Source organism: Lithobates pipiens, unplaced genomic scaffold (genome assembly GCF_037356315.1).
Source record: "Lithobates pipiens isolate NorthernLeopardFrog02 unplaced genomic scaffold, aLitPip1_a1.2 Scaffold_19, whole genome shotgun sequence".
NCBI classification, from domain to species: domain Eukaryota; kingdom Metazoa; phylum Chordata; class Amphibia; order Anura; family Ranidae; genus Lithobates; species Lithobates pipiens.
The window spans coordinates 106,818,763-106,845,517 of record NW_027507764.1 but is presented as its reverse complement, the minus strand read 5'-3'; the positions used below and the strand labels follow the sequence as shown (position 1 = coordinate 106,845,517).

The window sequence follows — 26,755 nt, the reverse complement described above, 5'->3', positions numbered from 1 at the left end:
CCAGTGTCATGTGACACGTTAGTGTTACAAGGTCTCAGGTGTGAATGGGGAGCAGGTTTGTCAAATTTGGTGTTATCGCTCTTGCTCTCCCATCCCGGTAACTGGAAGTTCAACATGGCACCTCATGGCAAAGAACTCTCTCATGATCTGAAAAAAAGAATTGTTGCTCTACATAAAGATGGCCTAGGCTATAAGAATATTTCAAGCCCCTGAAACTGAGCTGCAGCATGGTGACCAAGCCCATACAGCGGTTTACCAGGACAGGTTCTACTCAGAACAGGTCTCGCCATGGTTTACCAAAGAAGTTGAGTGCATGTGATCAGCATCATTTACAGAGGTTCTGTTTGGAAAATAGACGTATGAGTGCTACCAGCGTTGCTGCAGAGGTTGATGGGGTGGGAGGTCAGCCTTTCAGTGCTCAGACCATACACCGCACACTGGATTAAATTTGTCTGCATGGCTGTCGTCCCAGAAGGAAGCCTCTTCTAAAGATGATGCACAAGAAAGCCCACAAACAGTTTTCTGAAGACAAGCAGAGTAAAGACATGGGTTACTGGAACCATGCCCTGTGGTCTGATGAGACCAAGATAAACGTATTTGGTTCAGATGGTGTCAAGTGTGTGTGGTGGCAACCAGGTGAGGTGTACAAAGACAAGTGTGTCTTGCCTACAGTCAAGCATGGTGGTGGGAGTGTCATGGTCTGGGGCTGCATGAGTGCTGCCGGCACTTGGGAGCTACAGTTCATTGAAGGAACCATGAATGCCAAATGTACTGTGACTTACTGAAGCAGAGCATGATTCCTACCCTTCGGAGACTGGGTCGCAGGGCAGTATTTCAACATGATAACATGTCTCCAGACCTAAACCCTATTGAGAATCTGTAGGGCATAGTCAAACAGAAGGTGGGGGAGCGCAAGGTCTCTAACGTCCACCAGCTCTGTGATGTCATCATGAAGGAGTGGAAGAGGACTTCAATTGCAACCTGTGAAGCTCTGGTGAACTCTGTGCCCAAGAGGGTTAAGGCAGTGCTGGAAAATAATGGTGGCAACACAAAATGTTGGCACTTTGGGCCCAATTTGGATATTTTCACTTAGGGGTGTACTCACTTGTGTTGCCAGTTCTTTAGACATTAATGGCTGTGTGTTGGGTTATTTTGAGGGGACAGTAAATTTACACTGTTATACAAGCTGTACACTCACTACTTTACATTGTAGCAAAGTGTCATTTCTTCAGCGTTGTCACATGAAAAGATATAATAAAATGTTTACGAAAATGTGAGGGGTGTACTCACTTTTGTGACATATTGCATATATTATTGGTTGGAGTGATTTATTATTGATTGATTTATTTATTTAACTTTGGGGCAAAGTTGTACCTTACGTATGCGATTTTATTAATGTATTTTGGGAGATTTGTCTTTTGGGAGATCTACACAACTACTATTGGGTAGAGGGGTTACTGAGGATTAGCACAGAATTTAGCTAGTTTACTCATGTAGGAATACCAAGTACTGTGCTCTTAATTGGTATTCTAAGATATAACTGTGGTGGTAAAAAAATGATGCAGTGAATAACTGGACACATACTTCATTTTGAATAACTGGTTACATTCTTGACAAATTCTTTTGTTCTTGCAAGTATTTGACATTATAAGCTTCTATTTGACTATTGAAGGTGATGCTTATAACCTTGGCATTAAAATGCATATAGCCTTGGAGACTGTGATTTACACATAGTTTCCAGATGTATTTCAATAGCCCTGGAGTTTCAAACAGTTTTTATGTGTGTGCAGTTGTATGCATTTGTGCACACTTGCACTAATAAAGATATTATTTTATATTCTAAATGTAATTGGAATTATGTTTCTGATTATGTCATCACAGTGCCAATTGTGTCCCTACTGATATGTCTGTCTTGTGTCAGTATGGTGCTGATTTTGACATTCTGGACATGTTTTTGCCAGTACAGTACTGCTTGTCTCTCTGGGGAGTTTTTCAGTTGTTTCTGTACTCTGCAGAAATTATACTGGTTGTGATTGTAATTTGATTTTGGTTCATCCTCTGTAAGTATGATTATGATTTTGCTATTGTTACAATATGATAAGTCTTTGTAAATTTGTTTTTGTGCTATAAGCTTTGCTTGTGTTGGGGGGATCAGGCACAAGATAGCAGCTGGCCTGGGATTGGATGGGATGAGAACGTGGGGAGTATAAATACAGCTCTGGGAGGGATATATGCTTTTATGAAATCCTTTCCTACATGCATTGCATAACAAAATGGAGTACCGTACAAAAGCTAGCTACTGTATACGCTTTTAGCACTGACTTATGCCCTGTACACACGGTCGGACATCCCGACCACAAAATCCATCAGGTTTTTTCTGAAGGATTTTGTCCGAAACTTGTGTTGCATATACATGGTCAGACAAAGTTTCCGGAAAATCCAATAGTTTGGAACGAGGTGATGTTCGTTGCGTATGACGGGACTACGTAGAGGCTAGTAGCCAATAGCTTTGGTCTCGTAATTTATTCTGAGCATGTGTGGCACTTTGTCCGTCGGAATTCTCTAAAAACTATTGGAAAAAGTCAGATTGGATTTTGTTGTCAAAAATTTTTAGATCCAGCTCTCAAACTTTTTCCTTCGGGATTTCCGACGGAAAAAGTACAATAGAGCCCATGCACGATCGGATTTTCCGAAAACATAAACCGATTGGACCTTTTCTGTCGGAAAGTCCGACCGTGTGTACAGGGCATTAGTGTTATGTATTTACAAGTATTCATTCATACTACTTACTTTTCAGTAAACAATGGGTTATGTTTCAAAAGGTGAGGTGACTCAAAAGTGATATATCAGATAAAAGTACAGTACAATGGACTGAATCACTCTCTGGCTTCTTTTATCATTTTAGGTATATGCCTATCTATAGTCCCTAACCCTTGCACTGCCTGTTTTGGTTTCTCACTTCTGCTTCAATAGTGCTGTTCTCAGGTGCTCCTACTCTTGGATTCTCTATAACACAAATTCATGAAATATCCAGGTAGAGTAGAACTACTTAAAACAGCTGTAAGAATTACAAAGATCGTAGAAATATTTGGTGCAGTAACCCTTCAAAAAGAAATTTGCACTAAATAAATAAATAAAGAACTTACTGTGATGATTATACTCTCAGCCTCACCATGTACAAAGATTTTCCAGCTCATGGGAAATCAATCTAAGTACCAGTAGACTTAACATGACCATCACTGGGGAAGATCAATTTAACAGTTAACTATTTGCACACACACAATAGCCACCATCAAGTGTTTTATTGGAAACATGCCATTCACAGCATCCATTGTTTCAATTCTGACCTTAAAAAAAAATGTCTGTATCGCTCACTGGCAGCCCCAGAGAGAAATTTAACAGAATAGCTTCTTCAAACAAAGTTATTAATTTATAGCTAGAGCATTCAGAGATCCAACTTAACAATTTTTATATATTGCTTTAATAAAAGAGATAATAAGATCGGTGCAATAAATATTTACATAAAATAAATTATAAAACAGACATACATAACAGCAAAAAATGTCTAAGCCCTTGTACACACGGTCGGAGATTCCGTCGGAATGTGTCCGATCGGAGCGGTTTGTCGGATATTCCGACTGTGTGTGGTATGCATCGGACTGTTTCTGTCGGAATATCCGTCGGACCAAATTTTCCAACTTGCTGGAAATATTTCCCGACAAACTGCTCCGATCGGACATATTCCGATCATGTGTAGAGAATTCCGATCGGACAAAGTGCCACGCATGCTCAGATCAAATTCCTACATCAAAGCTATTGGCTACTAGCCTGAACGTAGTCCCATCGTAACGAAATTACGTCATCACGTTCTGAAAGATTGGATTTTCCGACAACTTTGTCCGACTGTGTGTATGCAACAGTTTTGGACAAGATCCGTCGGACAAAATCCGTCGGACAAAATCCGACGGATTTGGTTGTCGGAATCTCCGACCGTGTGTACAAGGGCTTAGATGAGTCTGCCTAGTCTTGGTACAGTGCAACCTTTGGATCACTTGAAGATAGATCAGATCTGATATTGCAAGATCACTGGCCTTGACATGATTCCCAATAACCTTGAGTAGTACAGAAGGTTAAATGAGATCTTACAGCTGCCAATGCAGCTATCTTTCCTTGTCCCTTGGAGGCTAGTTGCGGAATTATTTTCACCCAATCAAAGGGTCATAGGGGTACGTTGTAGGTGTGCTGGAGTAATGTATTCCGTCCAGCAGACACACTGGGTACATTTGCATATCATTATTAAATTGTGATTTCTTAGATACCAAGTATGATATAGATCTGATGATCTTTCTCCTGGAAGGTCTAATGTGTCTCAGCAGCCTTCTGGACCTTGTAAGATATGCATGTTTGGTATCTAACTGAGGAAGTTGAGATTTTGAGATGTATGACAGTTCAGCTACAGTTCAATATCCTGGATTCACAATATACTCCTTAAACTACACTCCAGACCAATTATGACTTGAGAATTTACAACAAGGCAATATTAGAAGACCTTTGAAGATCATGTATAGTTGAGGTTCACATAAAAATCTCTGCATTTCTCTTAGATGGACTGTGTTTTGCCAAATATGCCACGTCTGTGACTGCCAGAATAGACGGCATTTTTTAATCTCACCAACTTTTAAAAAGAAAAATGCATATTTATGAAGCTGTGAAGGTGACATTTATGAAACATTCACTGTAGGTTAATCCTAAGCCTAACCTTGGTACACATGTTCTAAATTACAGTGATTAACGTGCAGTGAATGTTTGGTGAATGTCCCATTCACTGCTCTATAAATATGCCCCTAAATTACAGTAATTTGGAACACTCAGTAGGTACACATCTGCCAATGAACTACACTGAGCTGCCACCTACACACAACTATGTATTCATTTTATGATAGAGAGCACTGAGCCCACGTTAATAGGCACTATCATTCAAACAGCTATCTGAGTTAAGGTCAAAAAAAGAAATCCATTTTAGTTTTTATTCAGCAGGCCCTCAAACGTGCCTATGGGGATGTTTTCAGCTTCTTGTCCCCATGATTCTGTGTGATTTCCCTACCACTCCCTATTTTAAAGACACCAGGAACATTCACACAGATCAGAATGTTTTTAATACATCAGATGACTGGGAACAAGGCATTCATATGTGCCTAGGTGAACAATAGAATACCAGGACAGATAGGCTTTAATTGGCCATATATGTGGCAATTTCTCAGATTGACTGAACATTCAATTACATTTTTTTGTTGAAGTTGCAAACACATCATAGGGAGGTGGTAGAGAGAATGCCCTATTTTAACCCAGTAAAATAAATAGATTAATTTGGATGAGATTGCTGTATTTTTTTCCTGTATTCAATTAAAATTTTCAATAAACTAAATTGAAGCTATAATTTTTTTGCCCATTTTCAACTTTAGAATCAAACAAATTTTTCTACAGCACAGTAAAAGGCTGCCACAACTCGTTTCTATTCCCCCAAAGAGCCCCGAACCACGGTAAGTGGCCAGGACAGGAGCAACAATGATTTCACCACTTCAGGTTTCAGAGCTGTAATTTGCTGGCTTGTATAGCCAGGGAAACAGTCAATCAAGCAAAATCTATGCTTGGCTAGCTGCTTTAAAGAGCAGAGGAGACATCGGGATTCAAACAGACCCCTCATTATTCCATAAAAAGTACCTGTCACCTCTCCAAAGCTATCACAAGGGGGCTAACAGGTGGAGGTGACAGGTACTTTTTATGGAATAATGAGGGGTCTGTTTGAATCCCGATGTCCCCTCTGCTCTTTAAAGCAGCTAGCCAATAAAGTAATAAAGTTAAATGGAAAAAAGTGTAAAAAAATAAATAAAAATTTAATAAAATATATAAAAATAGTTTAAAAATGTAAAAACACTCCCGTCCCCCTTGCATACATGCAAATGCAAACATGCTTGGAGTTGGAGAAAAGTGTTTTTCTCCTTGGAGATAGCGAAAAGTGCATTATCTTTGCTAGCGTCCAAGCTAGCCTGAGACAGAATATAGGACAATATATGTATGTAAGTTATCTTCTAGGGAACAGGATACATAAAAAAAAACAAAAAAACATATGGCCATGTTATTTGTCAATCAAGAAAACAAATAAATAAATGAGTGTATCTAAACCCAGCACAAAAAATTAATATATTGCAGCTTACCAGTCCCTAAAACCAAACTCCAGGTTTCTTTTGACTTTTTTTGGACCAAGCTGATTGAACTGAGCTATTGGTTGCACTAAGGCCGCGTACACACGTGGGGACTGTTCGCTGAAACTGTCCGCTGAAACCAAGTTTCAGCGGACAGTCCGCTCGTGTGTGGGCTTTCAGCGGACAGTCCGCTGAACAAGGTTTTTCGGAAATTCCGAAAAACTGTCCGCTGAAACCTTGTTTCAGAGGACAGTCCCCGCGTGTGTAGGCTTGTTCGTCAAACAAAGTTGCGCGCATGCTCAGAAAGGATTTTCACGCCGAAAGTTATAATGCAGTGTATAGGACGTCGTATTTTTCGTCCCGTCATACGTGCCGTTCACGTCATCGCGCACGGTTTCAGCAAACTGTTCGTCCGTCGTGTGTGGCCATGTCCGTCCATGCTAATTTTGAGCGGACTGTTTGCCGAAACTGTTTGACGGACAAAGTTGGGCGAACAGTCCCCGCGTGTGTACGCGGCCTCATAGATGTTTCCACTTGGAGCACTGTATAAACTCCATAGCATCAGCTATATACAGTTTACAGTGCTTTTTTTTGGCAGTGGGATGGAGACTTTCTGTCCTACTCCTGGAACAACATTGAGTTGAGTTTGAGGTTGAGTTGGTTGAGTGCTGCTCAGCCATTCACAGGCAGTATTGTATTTCATCAATACAAGGCTTCCTCTGATTGGCTGAGCTGAATAATTTAACATCATCTGCCTGCCTCTCTGCCAATCAGAGAAAGCCACTGATGAAAAACAATGCTGACTTGATTTTGTCTTGGGAACAGGGCGTGGAAGTCCCCATCCCACTGGCAGAATACAGTGCTGTATGCTGTGGGGTTAATTTACTAAAGGCAAATAGACTGTGCACTTTGCAGTTGCACACCCTTCAAGGGTAATTGCTCCAGAGCTTAGAAAATATGGTGCAGCTGACTTTCAGCATCCAATCATGTTCAAGCAAAAATGCTTTTTTATTTTTTTTATTTCCTTGCATGTGATTGGGTATCACCTCATCTACTAAGCTCTGGAGCAAATTCCCTTGCAACTGCACTGCACTAGCTGATGATATATAAACAGTTTATACAGCGCTTCCACTGGGCAAATCTATTTGTAAAGGATATATTTTGTTTGGACCAGCTTTGTAAACTAACTATTTAAAGTCCCCAGAAACCTGGAATTAGGTTTTAAATGTGGTAGCTGCATTTGTATTCTTGCCAAACATCAAATTTGCTTAAAACCTCCTTCATGAAATTTCAAATAATGTTATTGGACTTCACATTTCCCTTATCTGAGTTACAAGACACCTTCCCTTTTTTGTTATTGAGTTGAGGAGAAAGGGATGTGTTTTGTAGTCCTAACACACTTCCAGTCCTAGGGTGTCACTAGGACAGGGAGGGTGTTACTGACAGGTACAGCAAATGAAAATAAAGGTACCAAAGTATGAAAATTAGAAAAATAATGGAGCTGGTAAGCTGTAATATATCATTTTTTTTGTTTTTGGATTCAGCCACGCTTTAAATAATTTGCCAGAAACTCTTCCCCGGGGACAGAAGGTAAAAGGAAAAGGGCACGGTATACTCCAGAATGCACGTAATTATGGTATTAAAATCAATTAAGGTCAAACTTCAGGTCAGATAGCAGTGGGAACATTTGTATTATGCCAGCCAGAATACATCTTAACTGCAGATCAAATCTCTGTAGATTCTCAGATTTCAGTGAATCTCTTTAGACTGTCACCTAGTAAGCTATGTGTGTGGGAGACAATATATTCATGTCTTATGCATCATCATATCCCCTGAATCTCAGCAATCCAAATGCACTCTCCTGTGAAAGGTTATATTTGCAGACTTGCTTGCCAGGATATAACTTTTGCAAAAATGGAACTTATTCTCTATTTCTACATTTGTGACCAATTTGATGTTGTCTAGGCAGTGCAGCAAAGTAGAAAGAAGAAATAAAAACAGCAAACACAGATAAGGCTTGTACAGACCACTACTATATGGCTGTTGTGCACTCTTTTTATCCCCCCCACAGTCAGCCTTTTTGCAGAATGCTGCCAGGCCATCCTGCCTTGGTACTAATACCACTAGTCAAGTGATTATTAGTAAATCGGAAAGCTACCATGGAGACCCCTTGGTGTTTCCCTTAAAAGATAAATACACTTTCAGAGACTTCTTTGGGGCCAAATGCCTCCTGTAATGAAAGACAGCCCTATTGAAGTCTATAAGGATGGAATGTGCAGGTATGGCCAGAGGCAAAAAGATTTCAGCCAGAGGCTGTAAAGACTGCTGCAGGCCATTAAGGAGGGGCTAGACAATAAGGATAACTCATAACAACTATTCTTTAAGTATATTCTAGTTCTACAGGGCTTCTGTCATGGCGCACAGGTTTTATAGGCAGTGTTTTGACCCATCCTGCTGTGTCCATATAGACTTTGGGAGAATGCCTTGTATCCTCTGGTTAATGGTTATTTCTCTATGGTAGATGTTTGATAACAACAATTTATAGGTTTGGATTTATCATGTTCCAGTGCAGTCCTAAATAAAATGCATGCCATGTGGCAAAACAGAGATTTATTACAAGGAAGCATTTCACAGGAAACATCTTCTGATGCCAATGAGATGTTTCTATTCAGTTTCAAAACTTCCCTACAAAAATTTGTCAGACATTAATGACGGCCTTAGATGATTCAAATCTCAGCCGGTTCAGCAACCTGTGGTTGCAGGAAAGAAATTCACACCATCTATGTCCTGCCTAGGTGGCTGATTGGCTAAACACTTCATACATGTTACAGTCTAGAGTAAAACATTTTCATATGTATTTATATATTATTGTGTAGTATTTTGCAACGCCTTCTGTAAGACTAAACTGAAGTTTAAAATGTAAGACCTTTAATGTGAAGTTAAAAATAACAAATTAATTGGGTATAATCATCATAGTATATAAAATGAAGACTGACAGTACCTGCTGCATCTGCCACACGTTCTGTTGTCAAATTCTGGATATTGGGGCGCACTTGAAACACCACTGCTGATCCTGACACACTGCAATAGTCAAAAGTAAGACAAATTTATATTTTATTTTAAGAAACTGAATAATGGTAACTCAGGGATGTCTTCATTGTAAGCATTATTACACACCACAATGACACATTACCACACTCTGAAATCCAATATAGTATTAAAAATTGGCACAAAAACAGTCTACACAAGAAATACTCCTACATTTACTTTGTTTCTAGTGGGGGCTGTTTCCGTTCACACCATCATGATCACTCTACATCCGTCTCCTTCACATACTGTCCACCATCATTTGCTCCACACTCTTCTCCTGCATATACTGGCCACCCTCATACCCTCTGTACATTTTTCCTGGACATACTACCCGCAATCATTTGCTCCACACTTTTCTCCTGCACATACTGTTGACCTTCATACCCTCTGCACTCCTCTCCTGCACATAATGCCCAGTCTCATACCTTCTGCACTCCTCTCCCGCACAATCTGCGCACCCACATAACCTCCACACTCTTCTCCTGCAACTACTGCCCTCCTGTATACCCTCTGCACCCCTCTCCTGCACATGCTGCCCACTTTAAAACCTTCTGCATTCTTTTGCACATACTCTCCATTCTCATACCATTCACACTCCTCTCCTGTACAAAGTATCCTCCATCAGGATGGGAAGTAACAAGGCTACTTTCTTTCCATCATACTTTCCAGCATTGTTCCCCCCATACCCTCAGACATTCCTCTTCTGCACCTACTGTTCAACCTAATTCCCTCTGACATTCCTCTACTGCAGAAACTGCCCACCTTCATACCATGCTGCTTAAATTATTACACATATAAGTTAACAGATAAGGAAAAAATGCAGCACTACTGGTCCTATAAATAATATTGCAGATGTAAACAAATGATGGTGACATCCTTCGTACCTATATGCCTCAAATGCTCTCCAATAGTGTACTATAAATATACTTGAAAGACCCAGAAGTTCAATAAAGGTAAAAAGAGGTATGGAGGGTGTCACAGTCACTTGTCTACATCTGCAATATTATATATAGAGCCGGTAGCTCTGAATTTTTTCTTTATCTGTTGTTCTAGTAGGCGTGGGGACACGTATCAATGTTGGCAGCTTCCCGTTAATTTGTTTCTTGAGATTGCTGGGGAGGTTTGTGCGGTGGTTTGTTCATTCCAGTTGTTTACATATATAGGATATTGTGAGAGTTTTGGACATTGCACTGCTGGCTTTTCAGTAAAGAGTTCAAAGCATTTACCTCTGCACTGTGCATTCCTATAGTCACCAGTATACCACCTAAAAGAATCAGCATTGAATTTATAGAAACCACAACAGCTTGATTGGATACTTGAGGTTCAGTTGCAATTATACAGTGAGAAAGGCTTTATCCAGTAACAGGATCGTAATTATTTCATGACTGTGGCATATCCTAAACTGTGTCTCTGACCTCCTCAGCCTTGTGCCTCAGTCCTTCTACCCTGTGTCTGTTCCTGTTCAACTCAGTGTTTTCCCTGTACTCTGTCTTTGGGTATTTACGATTGTCTTCTTATTGGTCTGGAGCACCATCATTGGCAAATTAGAGCTTGATTCTTGGCTGGGCTATCCTAGCCTCCTTATTGATACTTTGTATCTCCAATCTTGCTAATCTTTGCTGTTGTGCTTGATTGTTGATTAAGACTAGGCCTACCCAGGTCTCACCCCTTTTACCATGCACCCGCAAAACAGCCTACTGCATCCTAAATATTTTCTGTGTGTTTTTGTACCCCTTCTGTTTTGTCATCGACTTACCTCCCTGCTCTGATCGATGACCCTCAGTTTATTGTTCAGCATTGCCTTAGGTGCTAACTATGTTTTGCCCACTGTTTCCCTTGCTCCTATACAAGAAGTCTTATGCTGATCCTTACAACAAGATTTCTCTAGGTCTAGGGAAATGTATTTTTACTGTCTGTTATGCAAGATCAGTATGAGCTAAATAGTTATATCATGACATCAGCTACAATAGTAAACATCAGAAATATAAGAAGTGACTTTATGTTAGTAGAAATCAGCACAACTATATGTCTATTATTTCATTTATTGACATATTTACACACACGCTTTTCTCTCTACAGACACTTGGCAGAATAATGCAATAAACACAGCAATACGAACTATGAACAGGCACCTAGGTTGCCGTGGCAACAACATTCGGGTTAGGAATTGTCATGACCGTCGTAAACGCATCAAATCAGAAACTCACAGGAGAGGGAGGTCCGTGTGGTATGATTAGGAGAAATCAAAAAGAGATTGAAAGGAAGGCTGTGTGATCACAATCTAAACCACAAAACACCACATCAAGCAAAAAAGGCATTTTAGAGGAAGCTAAAGCAAGGCATACTTTGATTTAAATTAATAGAGAATGCTATAAAAGATTCTGTACAAAAACTTGCCAGTTCAAAAGAAAGCATTGAGTGTATCCATTATTTAAAGAACATTTTATTCTGAGCCACGCATCTGAGAATGGAAGGCTCAGCGGCGGCCAAACTTGTGACCTATTGCAAGGAGAGCTGGAATATTTCATGCCTTACCAATAAAGTAATTTTATTTATTTTTTATACTGTGTACTTCCTTTACTTTAAACCAGCCTTTCTTGGCCATTCTAACATGGAAGAACCCTTGAAAACACTTTTTGGTTTCCGGGAACCCCTGCCAATAATTAATATATTTAAAGCTCACAGTGGGGTAGATTTACTAAGACTGGAAAGTGCAAAATCTGGTGCAGCTGTGCAGAGACACCAATCAGTTCCCAGGTTTTATTGTCAAAGCTTGGTTGAACAAGTTAGAAGCTGATTGGCTACTATGCAAAGCTGCATCAGATTTTGCACTCCCCAGTTTTAGTAAATCAACACCACAGAGAAGAATGCTCCTTACTTTTGTGTCATTTGGAAGAATCCCCTCTTTGCCCTTGGAAGTGTTTTGGGGTGTGCTTCTAAGTATGCCTATGACATGCAATAGAAATATTGTATAAAAACTATTAATACTGTATAATAATAATAATAATAATAATAATAATAATAATAACATACAACTTTGTGTAAAAAAATATATATTTACATTTTCTTTCCTGCATTTTCCAAAAACTTTCCATTTTCAAAAGACTCTTTCTAAAACGGGATCATTTTGTAGGTGTTTCCCCTGTCCTGGTGCTCCAGGGCCTCCAAAAATGTGATAAGTATTCAGGAAATTAGGTGCATAATTTATGTACCTTGAATGCCAAAAATACCCAAAGGTGCCCCTTGGATTTTGGGCCCCTCTATGCCCGAAATCCTTTTAGGCTGTGAAAAAAGCCTCACAGATGTGGTATCCTCATACTCAGGAGGCATAGTAGAATGTGTTTTGAGGTGTAATTTTAAGTACCATGCCTTTTACTAAATACCCCAGACTGTCTACTTTCCAAAAATCTGTCATTTGGGGGGGTATTTGTACTGTCCTGGTATTTTAGGGCCTCATGAAATGACATAAGTAGCCAGTACACGAGGACTGATCAATGTTCAATTATATATATATATATATATATAAATTCTAGGGCTGTGGAAATTAAAGATTAATTTCTCGATTAATTGTTTTAATTTTTTTGATCGATCAAAATGCTTTTGATCGGTACTCACCTCTCTGCCAGCTTCCGGCTCTTCAGGAAGTTCTGTCAGAGATCCGGTGGCGTTACGGACCTCGACGTCACTGGACTACTCCCCCTTCCCCAAGTGCCTCCATCTGCTAATAAAGGGAATGGGGAGGAGTCTGGTGACATCAACGTTCTGATTGAACATAACGCATACAGGGGAGGAGCTATGCATGACCTCACCCGCTGCTGCCCTGCGGAACTAACATGATTGTCGGCTTTACATGCTGTGTTTTTATCATTTATTATAGTTTAATATTATACTTAAGCGGTGAGCACTTAGATCTTTTCTTTCTACCCATGACCTGGTGTCCTTGTTGAGATCTAAGGAGACGTGAGAGAAGTTTATGGTCCGTGTTAACTCTTTTGATACCCGCTTGCATGACCACCTGTTTGCACGAGGGTCCATGCCATAAGGTGAGAGTGATTAGTTAGACCGGAGGTGGAGGGATTGTCACGCTACTGTGGAAAAAAAATTACTTACGTAATTGTGAAGCTAAATCATGGATTGTGGAAACTAACTAGTGTTGGGTGATTGTATATATATATATATATATATATTTGTATATAGGAGATCAGCTAAAAGTATTTGGATCTGTATGTGCGTTATAATTAATCAAAATTAGTCGATTAATCGATTTAAAAAATCAGTAACAGCCCTAATATATTAATCATAGTTTGTGGATTCTACGACTTTCACACAGACTAAATATTATACACTGATTTGGTTTATTTTTATCAAAAAAATGTTGCATAATACATTTTAGACTAAATTAATGAAGAAAGATTGTTATTTGCAAAATTCTAAAACAGAAACTAAGAAAAAATTTTTTTTTTTTTTCCAAATTTTCATTTGGGTTTTGCTAATATAGCAAGGAACAAAAAATCCAGTGGTGATTAAATACCACCAAAAGAAAGCTCTATCTGCCTCGAAAAAATGATCAATATTTAATTTGGGTACACTGTTGCATGAATAACTGTCATTCAAAGCTTGACAGCACTGAAGGATGAAAAATGGCCTGGGCAGCAAGTGAGTGAGTGTCCAGTCTCTAGGTGGTTAAAGTGTATGTCCATTTTTGCAGCCAAACTGAGATAATACCTATAAATTTGTTACATGTTCCCATTTACTTAAATTAATAAGTCAAATTAAAAATTGCTGCTTAAAAATCTTACTTCGCTGTCCCCTACAATGTAATGTTAAGGAGGGGGATGGAGAGTTATGGTTATCACATGCTGTTGAGACCGGGTGTTGGAAGTACAACGGTATAGTTGCTTATAAACTGATTATGGACTGTATTATTATTATTATTATACAGGATTCATATAGTGCCGACAGTTTACTCAGCGCTTTACAACATTAGGGCAGACAGTACAATTACAATACAATTCAATACAGGGGGGAATCAGAGGGCCCTGCTCATTAGAGCTTACAATCTAGGAGCGAGGGTCAAGTTATACAAAAGGGTAATAGCTGTGGGGGATGAGCTAATGAAGAAAATAGTGCAGTTGTTAGATGGAGGCAGGATAGGCTTCTCTGAAGAGAAAAGTTTCCAGGGATCGCCTAAAGGTGGATACATTTGGAGACAGTCTGACAGATTGGGGTAGCGAATTCCAGAGAATGGGCAAGGCTCGGGAGAAGTCCTGGACTGTATGCATTATACCTTTCTATGCAGAAGGTGACGCTGTAGTATTATAGTGTTGTAGCATGTATTCTATGATAACACATGATGTACCATCTATTTCTGTTCTGTGTACTTGTTTGTTGTTCTCTTCCTGTTGCTCATGCTGTAAAGACATGTTCTGCTATCCTCCATGAAACTAAAGCATTCTCTGCATCCAAGAAGCTTCCAGCACATTATATCTATACCCTGCTAACAAATATACCCTGTTTGTACTGTGCTGATAGATCCTCGTGCATTAATGCACTGGCCCTACATCCATCCCTTAGTTGTACATTTGCAAGGTGTTCTGAACAATAAAATATGCCTATATTTTCCTATGTATGAACCTTCTGCAAAGAAACACGCCACTGCAAGGGCACAGCAGTGCAGTTTCACTGACTTTGATAGTTCAATTAAGTTTAACCAGTTGCTGCCCACCCGCAGTACATTTACTGCAGGCGAACAGCACGGGCAGGCTGGATCACATACATATACTTCATCCAGCCTGGGGCACGCAGTCCCATGACCACTGTGTCCACCGGACGAGTGTATTGTGGCTCCTGGTACTCTGCCATTTTGAGTGACCCAGGGATCATGTTAACGTTGTCACAGGATCACAATGTCAAAACAGCTGTGCTTCCTATGTAGTGATGCTGTGATTGGCCCACAGCTATCACATGGTATCTTTGCCAATCACAGCACCCTGTACCATGTAATTAGTTGTAGCCAATCACAGATCACTAGTAATCATAGATGGTATGAATGTAACCCATTCATGACAGTTCAAAACATTGGTACAGTGATTAACATTGTAACAGCAATCAAAAATCCTTGATCACCCCCAGTGTCACAAGTCAGTGTCCCTGATTACTGCCACACCAGTCATAAGATGATACTGTACTGCACTGCTGACAGTCTCCACCAAAGGCACAGGGTGACAATGCAGTGGTCAGATCAGGAGACAGTTGTCCACCTATAACAGAAGGTCTCCGAACATGGTCCTCCTTGGCAGCACCGCCAGGTATGCTTTTAACAAATATTTAAAACTATTCAAAATGATGTTTAAAATGACTTTACCATGTTAAAGCTTCTATAAGATGATAGTGATTGTGCTCGGATCTGTTTTAAAGATTGGGTTCTGTTGTATAGATATATAAACACACGTTTTCCTCTTTGGTTAACAACTCTTAGGAGAAGCTAGTTTTAATGTTTTTCGGGTATGATGAAGTTAAACAGAGAAACTCTGTAAGACAACTTTTCCCTAGGAGTGGGTATTGCTTTCTGTATCTGTAAGAATGCTGCAATATTTTCCAGGCCTTTTTTTGTATTGTTTCTTCTGTACTGTCAGAAGAAAGTTCAGTCGGTTTTTCTTTGTCATCTTGGGCATCATCAGGAATGTGTGCCTCCTTAGTAGCATAGCCATTAAAAGGATTTGGAATCTACAGTTTTTATGTCTTCCTTGTCTTCAACCCCAGGAAAGCAAGCAATTTGACTCCACATTTGTCAAACGCTCTCTGATGCTGTTTTTAACACTCTCAGCTAGACAGATGTCATTTTCTTCACAAAACTTTGAGGTGTGGGAGAGGATCTAGGTAAACAGATAAAGGCTTGGCTCTCCAGAACTATAGCTTTTTTTCCAGCAGTTTTTCACTTTCTCCTGGAACTTGAAATTGTTTGTGCTAAACCCTGCAGTTGAAGATTTATGTGGATGATTTTCTTTAAAAAAAAAAAAGGTCAAAGTGGTAAGCAAGTTTGCAATTCCATATTTTATCTTTAAAATTATGTAAAAATTCACTTTTTACATCTCTCAGGAAGACTATCACTTTACTTCCTAACCACTGATTCAGAAGCCGTCTAGGACCCTAGGTTATATCCATCATGTCTGGGTGAAGCAGTATGACCAGCTCCAATGTCATACCATAGTACTCAGAAAAGACTTGAGTTTAAAGGTCTTGCTTTTTTGTTGATGACAGTTCTTATGACCACATGCACTTTAAATCTCTGCTCAATAGTTCTGATGCTCATACACACTGGTAAAGAGTAGAATGACTCAACTTTAAAGGGTTAGTTCACTTTTACACAAAAACTGTAAAGGTGACCTAACATTAAACCCTTCAACTCCCCAGTCCATGCTGTACTTACCATTGGCGATCCTCAGCTGTCAGGGCTCCTGCAGCCACTCCACCAGTCCAGGGATTTAATATCCCAACTGCCCTGTCTCTTTTCCATCCTGTGCTGCCAGGACAGACCAGTTGGAACAGCTGAGTAAGTAAGTAACAAGAAGACAAGAGGAGAGAGCAAAGTAAGCAGAGGGATGACTTCATCAGTTTGCTGCTTCTGCTTCACTGTCCAATCAGCAGGCTGAAGGTGAAAAGATGACATCACTGCATCTGCTGTACAGGGACTGTAAGAGGCGGATACCAGGTCACATTCAGTTATTTACACAATTAAACCTTTCTTTTTAACAAATACTGTTAGACAGGATAATTCAGTTGGTTGCAGACTGGTTGGTAAGTTGAGCAGGGAATTTTCTTTGGTTTTGTTTGCTTCTCCCTTCCATGTGCTCCTCTGTGCAAAGGCCAGCTATAGGTGGGGCAGTGACCATTTGTTCTGTTGGAATACTGGTGAAGGGGTACATTGGACACCTTTGTTGCCATTGTGCTATATGCTAGGTGTGCCCCTGTGCCTTTAAGCAGGAGTCAGCTCTCTCCAGGCTCACCTGCCCTCTGCCTATCCATTATAATGCATTTACTTCCACTGTGGAGGCTCTTAAAATTTAGAGTTAGGATTTCAGATAATACTGGGGTGCCGTGAAGTAGCTCTGCAGCCTATGTATGTATTTGCAAATGTGTGCAAACGAAACCCTTGTTTTTAATGCATCCTATTAAACAGGATAATTTGGTTGGTTGTAGGCTGGTCGGTAAGTTGAGCTGGGAATTTTCTTTGGTTTTGTTTGACATGTGCTGCCCTTCCATGTGCTCCTTGCTGCAAAGGCCAGTTATAGTTACATATTTGTTTGTTACAGTTATTTACACTGCTTACATTAAAAAAAAAAAAAAATAGGCATTAATGATTACAGATCTGCATTAATTTCAGACCAGACCATTTTGCTGGCTTAAGACCAGACCACTTTTTACGATTCGGCACTGTGTCACTTTAACTGACGATTGCGCGGTCGTGCGACGTGGCTCCTAAACAAAATTGACGTCCTTTATTTCCCACAAATACAGCTTTCTTTTGGTGGTATTTGATCACCCCTGCATTTTTATTTTTTGCGCTATAAACAAAAATAGAGCGACAATTTTGAAAAAAAACGCATTATTTTTTACTTTTTGTTATAATAAATATCCCTCAAAAATATATAAAAAAAAAATGTTTCCCTCAGTTTAGGCCGATACGTATTCTTCTACATATTTTTGGTTAAAAAAATTGCAATAAGCGATTATTGATTGGTTTGCGCAAAAGTTTTCACAAAAGTTTTACTTTTTTTTTTTTTTTGCATTTTTATTAATATTTTTTTTACTAGTAATGGCGGCGATCAGCGATTTTTATTGTGACTGCGACATTATGGACGACAAATTGGATATTTTTGACACATTTTTGGGACCATTGTCATTTATACAGCAATCACTGCTATATAAATGCAGTGATTCCTGTGTAAATGACACTGGCAGTGAAGTGGTTAACCAGTGAGTGGCAGTGTAGGGGTTAAGGGTTCCTAGGGGTGTGTTACCAACTGTGGGGGGCTGGGCTTTGTTTTAGTAAACACTGATCTCTGCTCCAATCACATGGAGCAGAGATCAGCGTCACTTTTTGCTAGGCAGAACGGGGAGATGCTCTTTACAACGGCATCTCCTCGATCAGCCGCCTCGTGAGGCGATCGCGGGTATGCGACCGACCGTCCGGCACGCGATGGCAGGGTGGCATTTAAAACTGGACATACCTGTACGCCAGTATGCCTGCCCGTCCCATTCCGCCGACGTACATCGGTGTGCGCCGGTCGGGAAGTGGTTAATGCGGTTGATTTACTAAAACTGGAGAGTGCAAAATCTGGTGCAGCCGGGCATGGTAGCCAATCAGCTTCTAAATTCAGCTTATTCAATTAAACTTTGACAAACCTGAAATCTGATTGATTTCTATGCAGAGCTGCACCAGAATTCACTCTCCAGTTTTAGTAAATCAAACCCATAGTGTTTTATATGTGCCTAGAGTCCATCTTTAAAAATCTCCATACAGATATGGCAAATCACAACCCATTACTTTTTTTTTAAATAAGCATATAGAATAGTTTTAACCTAACTGTTCTTATTTTTCTGCCTTATATTAGTTCAATATTGGCTTTACAAAATGCAGTAACCCTATCTACAGGAAGGCTAGAATAATAATTTAATGTATGCAAAAGAATATGGTATAAATAAGGATAATATTGTATTGTACAACTAGCATAAAGAACAAAGAAGTGGCTTTTGTAGCATAGTGAGGGAATGGCATCAGAAGAGCAGTATAAGATAGAAGGACAGAAGGACAATCTTTGAGGTCATGTCATGTGTATGTATTTTCAAGCATAACTGTCACACTGTACGCACCAGAGGCCAGGTACACATGCTGACTGCACAGCAGTATGTAACGGTAATATAAAATGCAGGTCTCTGCTTGGAAAATAAAATCGCCCGGCAACAACTTGTTATTTTCCCAGCAAGAGGTATAATCATTTTAAAGTGTTATATAAAGGAAAGTGAAATGCTTATTTATAGTCTAATAAAGAAGCACATGATGGCTTTATAACTTAAAATCTCATATGCCAAATTATTGTGATCACAAGCATACTTCGGCTTCTGTACTTTATAGAAGTGTGCCTTCAACAGGTTTATAATTTTGTTATACTTTCTTTTGCAGGGTGTTCTTTGTGAAAGAAATTGTATATTTTCAAAATATGATTAAAGATGGAACCAGAATCTCTCACTATTTCTATGATAAGAAAAGCACTGCAACAATTTTTTTTACGACAGTAAGCGCACACCAGTCACATATGACACAGCACTGTAGAGTACTGGGAAACAACGCAGGTTTTGCTTTTGCTATTCCTAGCTATACAGCTGCCAGTCATATTCATACAGCCATATCTAAGGGATCACATGAAGCGGAATTATAAATCGAGGAATACCAGGTATATATGGATTTATCCACCCAAACCAGCTTAGTTCCAGTCAGTTACCAGAGAGACATAGAAGTCATGCCATAAATAAACAGGAGCGGTGTGGATTTTGTGGGCATTCAAGCAGCTTCGCCAGGAAAGTGTGCAGAATGTGACCTTATTGAAGGAAGGCAATGCTAATGGCAATTTAGGAGTGCTTTATGGTGGGTGATGACCCACCGGTGTTTATAGAAACTTAGATTAGGGGTAATGTGGTAAAGGATATCAGGTATATGCCATAGGGGAAAATAGTTAAGAGAGTATCCGCGTCCTAGAAATTTCAGAAAAGGGGCATATAGTTGAGACTGGTATGGAGTTTCATGGTACCATACAAAGGCTTCATACACATAATGTGAATATAAAATATACAGTGGGGATAATATGCAAAACAAATATACAGTGGGGACAATATACAAAAAAAAATACACAGTGGGGACAGTATACAAAAAAATATACAGTGGGGAAAATATACCGTGGAGACTTTTATAAATTGTTGTAATAGACACTATACAGTGGGGATGGAAAGTGCAAAAATGTCAACAATTCTGTGTTTTTCTGTCAATATGGGGTGCTTTATGTACAATAATGAGGGAAAAAATGAACTTAAATGATTTTAGCAAATGGCTGCAATATAACAACGAGTGAAACATTTAAGGGTGTCTGAATACTTTCTGTCCCCACTGTATAGTGTTTATTACAACAATTTATAAAAGCATACATATATAAAAAATGACAGTTTATGTCACCAGGGACACTAGATCTCTCTAAATAGTCAAAAATTACAAATGTAGTGACAATAAAGGACTGCCACTTTCAATTATTCACGAAACATATGTCTATCTTGCACTGGACAAGTTTTTGTGGGAATATTCCGCTTCTTGAGGAGATATTTGTATACCGAAGAACAATTATAGACATCTCAATTTCTATAGAGAAAGAAAATGAGACAATTATAACCATAATAAGGTAGGAATTAATAAATGAGCTTGGTTACAGGGGCCACACAAAATCTTACCCAGGATGTGATTAATTGTGTGGAACCACCAGGTACATGCCTACCCTGGCGAACATGGAGGCACTATATCAAAAGATGCACAGGCTCCCAGTCTGGTGATAGAATAGTTCATATCATAAGAACCTGTGCATCTTTTGGCCCCAGTAACCAAGCTCATTTATTGATTTGTACTTTGTTATGGTTATAATTGTCTCTTTTTCTTTCACTATAGAAATTGAAATGTCTATGATTGTACTCTTTAGTATACAAATATCTCCTGAAGAAGCAAAAATATTCTCACGAAAACGTGTCGGATGTAGTACAAATTATAATCTACTTGAGGATGGGTGACAGCACTGAAAAAATCTGCATCTACATTTCGGCATTGTCAACCATCAAAAGAAAGTGTGGGCATTACATTCAGTTTGGCAGGATCACTCTGTATGTTAGAAGAACATTTTAAAAACACTAGTGTGTTAAATTAACCGCTTGCCAACCAGCTGCCACAGTTATACTGCGGCAGAATGGCACGGGTAAGCGAATCGCCATCATGTTACGTCGCTCCTTAAGGTGGCCACTATGGGGCGCATGCCCACAGTTCGCCTCCCCCAAGCCAATGCGTTCTTGATGACCGCCAGGCTCCCGCGATCGTTGGTAACAGAGCGAGAACTGGGATCTATGTGTGTAAACACACAGTTTCCGGTTCTCTGAGGGGAGAAGTGACAGATCGTCTGTTCATACAAAGTATGAACAGCGATCTGTCATCACCCCTAATCAGTCCCCTCACTTCTTTAGTTAGAACACACACTAGGGAACACAATTAACCCCTTGATCGCCCCTAGCATTAACCCCTCCACTGCCAGTGACATTTTTACAGTAATCAATGCATTTTATAGCATTGATCGCTGTATTAATGCAAATGGTCCCAAAAATGTGTCAAATTGTCCAATCTGTCCGCCATAATGTTGTAGTCCTGAAAAAAATAGCAGATCGCCGACATTACTAGTAAAACAAAAATAATAATAATAAAAATGCTGTAAATCTATCCCCTATTTTATAGATGCAATAACTTTTGCCCAAACCAATTAATATATGCTTATTGCGATTTTTATTACCAAAAATATGTAGACAAATACATATCGGCCTAAACTGAGAAAAAAATAGCTTTTTTAAAAAAAAAACTGGGATATTTATTATAGCAAAAAGTACACAATATTGTGTTTTTTTCAAAATTGTCGCTCTTTTTTTGTTTATAGTGCATAAAATAAAAACCGCAGAGATGATCAAATACCACCAAAAGGAAGCTCTATTTGTGGGAAAAAAGGACATCAATTTTGTTTGGGTGCAACGTTGCACGACCGCGCAATTGTCAGTTAAAGTGACGCAGTGTGTTCTGGTCAGGAAGGGGTAACGTTTTCCAGGACTGAAGCGGTTAAAGTGTAGTTAAACACAAAATAATATGTAATATGTTGCAGCTTATAAGTCATTAGATGTGGTAGCTACATTGGTTTTCTTTTTTTAGACTTTTTTCCCTTTATTTTTTAATCAAAAAGGAGTTTATTGAAAATAAAAGAAAAACATAGCATACAGAGAACAACAGCACATGTGCACTTCAATGTACAGTAAGTATAAACATAACAGTTCCAGATATCAACATAAGTTCACTTCATTCTCTCCCCCAGAGACCATTAATTGCAGCAGATTTTGGCACAGGAGCAGCTGTGGCTTTGTACAATACCATTCCTCCTTACATTGACGCAACTGCTTTTGGTAGGTGTAGTTCAGGTAGATGCTTAAATGGCTACAATGGCTACACTTCCAATTGTTCTTATCGGAGAACCCCACAGAAGCCACACAAATTGTGGAGGAAAAAAAAATATATTTAGGAACTTTTTGATTACAAAAAAAATACACTAGACAATGCGTTTTAGAATTTGCATTTATATGTGCACATATATCAAAAAGTCTGAGATTTGAATTCCACTTCAAAAAAAAAAGGCTAACCCAATACACACTTGCCTCTCTGAATCCCAACTACATATTTTCCATAAAAAAAAGAAAAAAATGCTTTCCAAAGGCACTTTGTTGTGACAATAAAGAATTGTCAGCGACTTTGCAACCTATGCAAGCTCCATATGCAAAAAATGGAACTGCAAAGGACAAGACAATATGGTTTAATTTATTTAAATCAATACATTTTTATTGAATATTTCACAAGTGAAATAAGTTAAAATAAATTTCATAAGTGATAAAATATGTAGAAAAATAGTCACTTAGACATGCACTTCTACAGCTTATGACACAGTCTTGAGGATTATTCTATGACAAAGTCTGTATACAATAGACATGTAAACCAAGTTTAAAAATGTGATATATAATTTATAACTTGCTGGATCAAGAGTGACAAATCCCACTCCCCTGCCCAGGCACCCCATGTGGGAAGACGCTGTGCTCAGGAGGCGAGAGGCGACCCCAAACCCTCTTTTGGGGGTTGTTTCACTGTTTCCAATGTTAGATAACATCTAGTGTTAGTCTAAGCAATATATGAAATAGAAATTGGTGTTCAAAAAGAAAATTTTTAAAAATACAAAAGTATAAAATAATATGAAATAAAATTAAGAAAAAACACAGTCAGATAGTTACTTCCCATTGGTAGTACAATATGGTTTATAAATGATACATTTAGTTCTTATGTTTTATTGTATCCCAATCTACCCATTTTTCCCATATTTTGTGGGCTTTACTGTAATTGTTTTTGGTTGATGAATATAACATCTGGTACGCTGCGTGAGTGTTAGTCGTAGTTATTACTTCATGTAGAGACGGGGTTTGTTGATCTCTCCAATGGCGCATTATCGTTAATCGTGCACTCAAATGAATGTGTACGGCTATAGTCCTGTATTCTGGTGGAATTAACTCTATGTCTAAGGATAAAATTGCATTTCCCAGTGACATGGGTACTTTAATATTCAGTACTTGTGAAATGACCCCATAGGGGACTATATTAGGGCAAGGCCAGAGTATATGGTACAGTGTTCCCATAGCACCACAGTTCCTCCAGCAAGTATTGGAACTTTGTGGTGAGAATTTAGCTATTCTATGGAGTGTCAGATACCATCTGAAGATGATTGTCTGTGATAATTCCCATAGGTTTACACTCTTTGTTGCAGCGTACGTGATATATAGTGCCTTTTGCCACTGTTCCAGGGAGTAAGAGGTATCCACGTCCTTTTCCCAGGCAATCACATGAGTCGTTTTGAAGGGTATATCCTTATTTTTTAATATATTATAGAACAACGATATAGGCATACATAGCTAATTTGTTTTGAAAAGAATCCCAGTATTTAGATTCATGGTGAGCGAGGTGTGGCACAAGTAGAGGCAGAAAATCTATTCAGACTTAAAAATTTGTAAAAAAAAAATTTGTGCAATTTGTTTTAAAGTAAAGAATGAAGACAGTCGCTGCATTAACCCCTGCACACTTAGGCTCGGTTCACACAGGGGGCGACACGACTTGCCGCGCGGCGACCTGCGGCGACCTCAGCGGCGACTTGCAAATGACTTCTGTATAGAAGTCAATGCAAGTCGCCCGCTGTCGCCCAAAAGTAGTACAGGAACCTTTTTTCTAAGTCGGAGTGACTTGAGTCGCTCCTCTTAGAACGGTTCCGTAGTACAGAACGGGGGCGACTTGTCAGGTCGCGGCACGGCAAGTCGTGTCGCCCCCTGTGTGAACCGAGCCTTAAGGGTAAAACAAATCTTAATGCCTAAGCACAGTTTTGCAACTTTGACACGTGTTAGTAAAACCGTACATATCATCACAACTACTTTGTGCATCCAAGTAGATTATACCTTGTTTTTTTCAGGACAAATTTAGCTTTCATTTGGTAGTAAATGGTTATGATTTTTTTCCTATCAAAGGAAAACTGGCCCAAAGTAAAAACATTTAGCTGTATATTTCTTGTTACTACCATAACCTAAAAATTTTCCTGCTCCTGATGATCACAGTGATACCACATATGTGTATGTTATTTGCATTTTACTTCTGGGCTATACCTTGATCTAGGTATTTTTTTCTTTAATTTTTTCTTTATTTATTTTACATACACTTTTTCTTCCTCTTGGCAAGGAAAGAGAAAGATACATTGTATCATTGTATCTTTCCTCTCCATTCACAGAGAGAGAAACCCAGGGGCGGGCTTCACAGTGACTGATCACTATGGTAGCCATTCACAGGCTACCACAGCGATCAGGTGACCTAGAATAGGGTGTTCTGGGTCCCAATAGCACAGGGTGCTCAGTGAGTCCTCAGTCTCTGTGCTGGGAGCGCGTTGTGCAGCACGCTGCCAGCACAGAGAATGAGACGCGTATGTGCACCTCCCCATTGATATTATTTATTTCTACTCTGTATTGGCTGTTTTTTTTTTTTTTAACATATGACCAGCAGCAGAGGACTCAAGGCTCCCCCTGCTTATGTTTCCCTGTATACAGGCTGGGAAAGAGCTGGGTCATGTGACAGCTGTATATAGATTAGGAAAAATATACTGGTATGGGTTTTGTTTTAATTTAAACTGAACCGCCTCTCCAGTAATCAAGGAGCATGAGTCTAATACCCATCCCCTGATTGGCTGAATGCACAGACATCCCTATTGGATGCCTAGTGGAATGAAGAAGATGCATGGGAACCATTGATGATGCAGGAGTCGTCGCCTGCGAGGGGTCCCAGACTGAAAAACTGGAGCGTGCAAAATCTGGCACAACTGTGCATCGAAACCAATCAGCTTCCAGTTTTCAGCGTCTCCGCTTAATTGAACTCTCTGAATTTAGAAGCTGTTTGGCTACCATTCACAGCTGCACCAGATTCTGAGTGCTCCAGTTTTAGTAAATCTCCCAAATGTCACTTAATTGGGGGATATTTTTCTGTCTATATATACTAACATCCCCATAACATCTTCTTATGTGTTCATTAATATGTTTATTTCTTAAACACTTAGAGCTGATTCACATATGCCTTGTTTCCTTCAACCACAGATTCCCCATCAACACATCCCATCGATGCGCTATTGTATTCATGACAGTGGGAGGTTTCCCTGCCTTCAGAATTCCAAGATTGCTGCTGCCAGTTCTAGCTGTCGGCAGTAATCGTACAAAAAAAAAAAAAACTGACAGGCTGGTTGTACTGAAGTCAATCAATAGAGAGCGACAGGCCTCTCCATAGATGGATCAACATTTCTATTTGTCTATGGCTGGCTTATGTCACTGTGCTGCAATGTCCTGGGGTCAAACTGTATTTGTAATATATTTATCACTCTGTGGGAGTGAAATGCGAACAGGTGAAAATGAATGCTATTTATTTTCATTCAAAATGAATGCAACACAGAAAATGCCATATACTTTATTGTTATGTTATTATATTGCCCGTTATGTTATGTCATACCCAATTATCAGTAATTTACTACTTAATATTGTAGCACATTGTAAAATATCAATTCCATTAATACATACATTTTTGTAGCATTAACTGACAATAAAATATCCAAACGTATCTGTAAACAGCCAAGAAGCAAACAGAAGTCGCTGCCTTATGATCAATATTCCATCTCTGAAATAACAGCCAGACCATTACTTACATTTATATCTTTTACAACAGGCTTTTACTATACAGCTAAATTATGTATTCATTTCTGCACGTCTTAAATGATCCCCGGTGTGCCATGTTTTTATTACACTACCACACACAAAGAAATATTTGTTGGGTTTATTATACCCTCTAGTGGAAAAAAGAAGTTTAGAATCTAGTATGTCAACGAGTGCACATCCTTCCTGCAAAACACATGAAGGAGCCCTGAAATTGACAGGAATACTCAAATCAATAATAAGCACCTCTTTATCAAAAATACACTATAATGTTAGAGAGGCAACAATACAATTTGTAGGAAAGGGGTGACTCTAAAGCTATATCCTTATTTTATCCCAAGATGTAACAGGGA

The 26,755-nt window shown here is 39.2% G+C and overlaps 1 protein-coding gene across 1 annotated transcript in view; it reads right to left on the bottom strand.

Moving 5' to 3' along the window:
- The window catches only part of PTPRN2 (protein tyrosine phosphatase receptor type N2), a 1,275,947-nt gene that overhangs the window by 688,134 nt on the left and 561,058 nt on the right, over window positions 1-26,755 (bottom strand). The window contains exon 11 of the mRNA XM_077491142.1: window positions 9,205-9,284. Coding sequence (XP_077347268.1) covers window positions 9,205-9,284 — 80 coding nt within the window. The remainder of the gene's footprint in view (window positions 1-9,204; window positions 9,285-26,755) is intronic.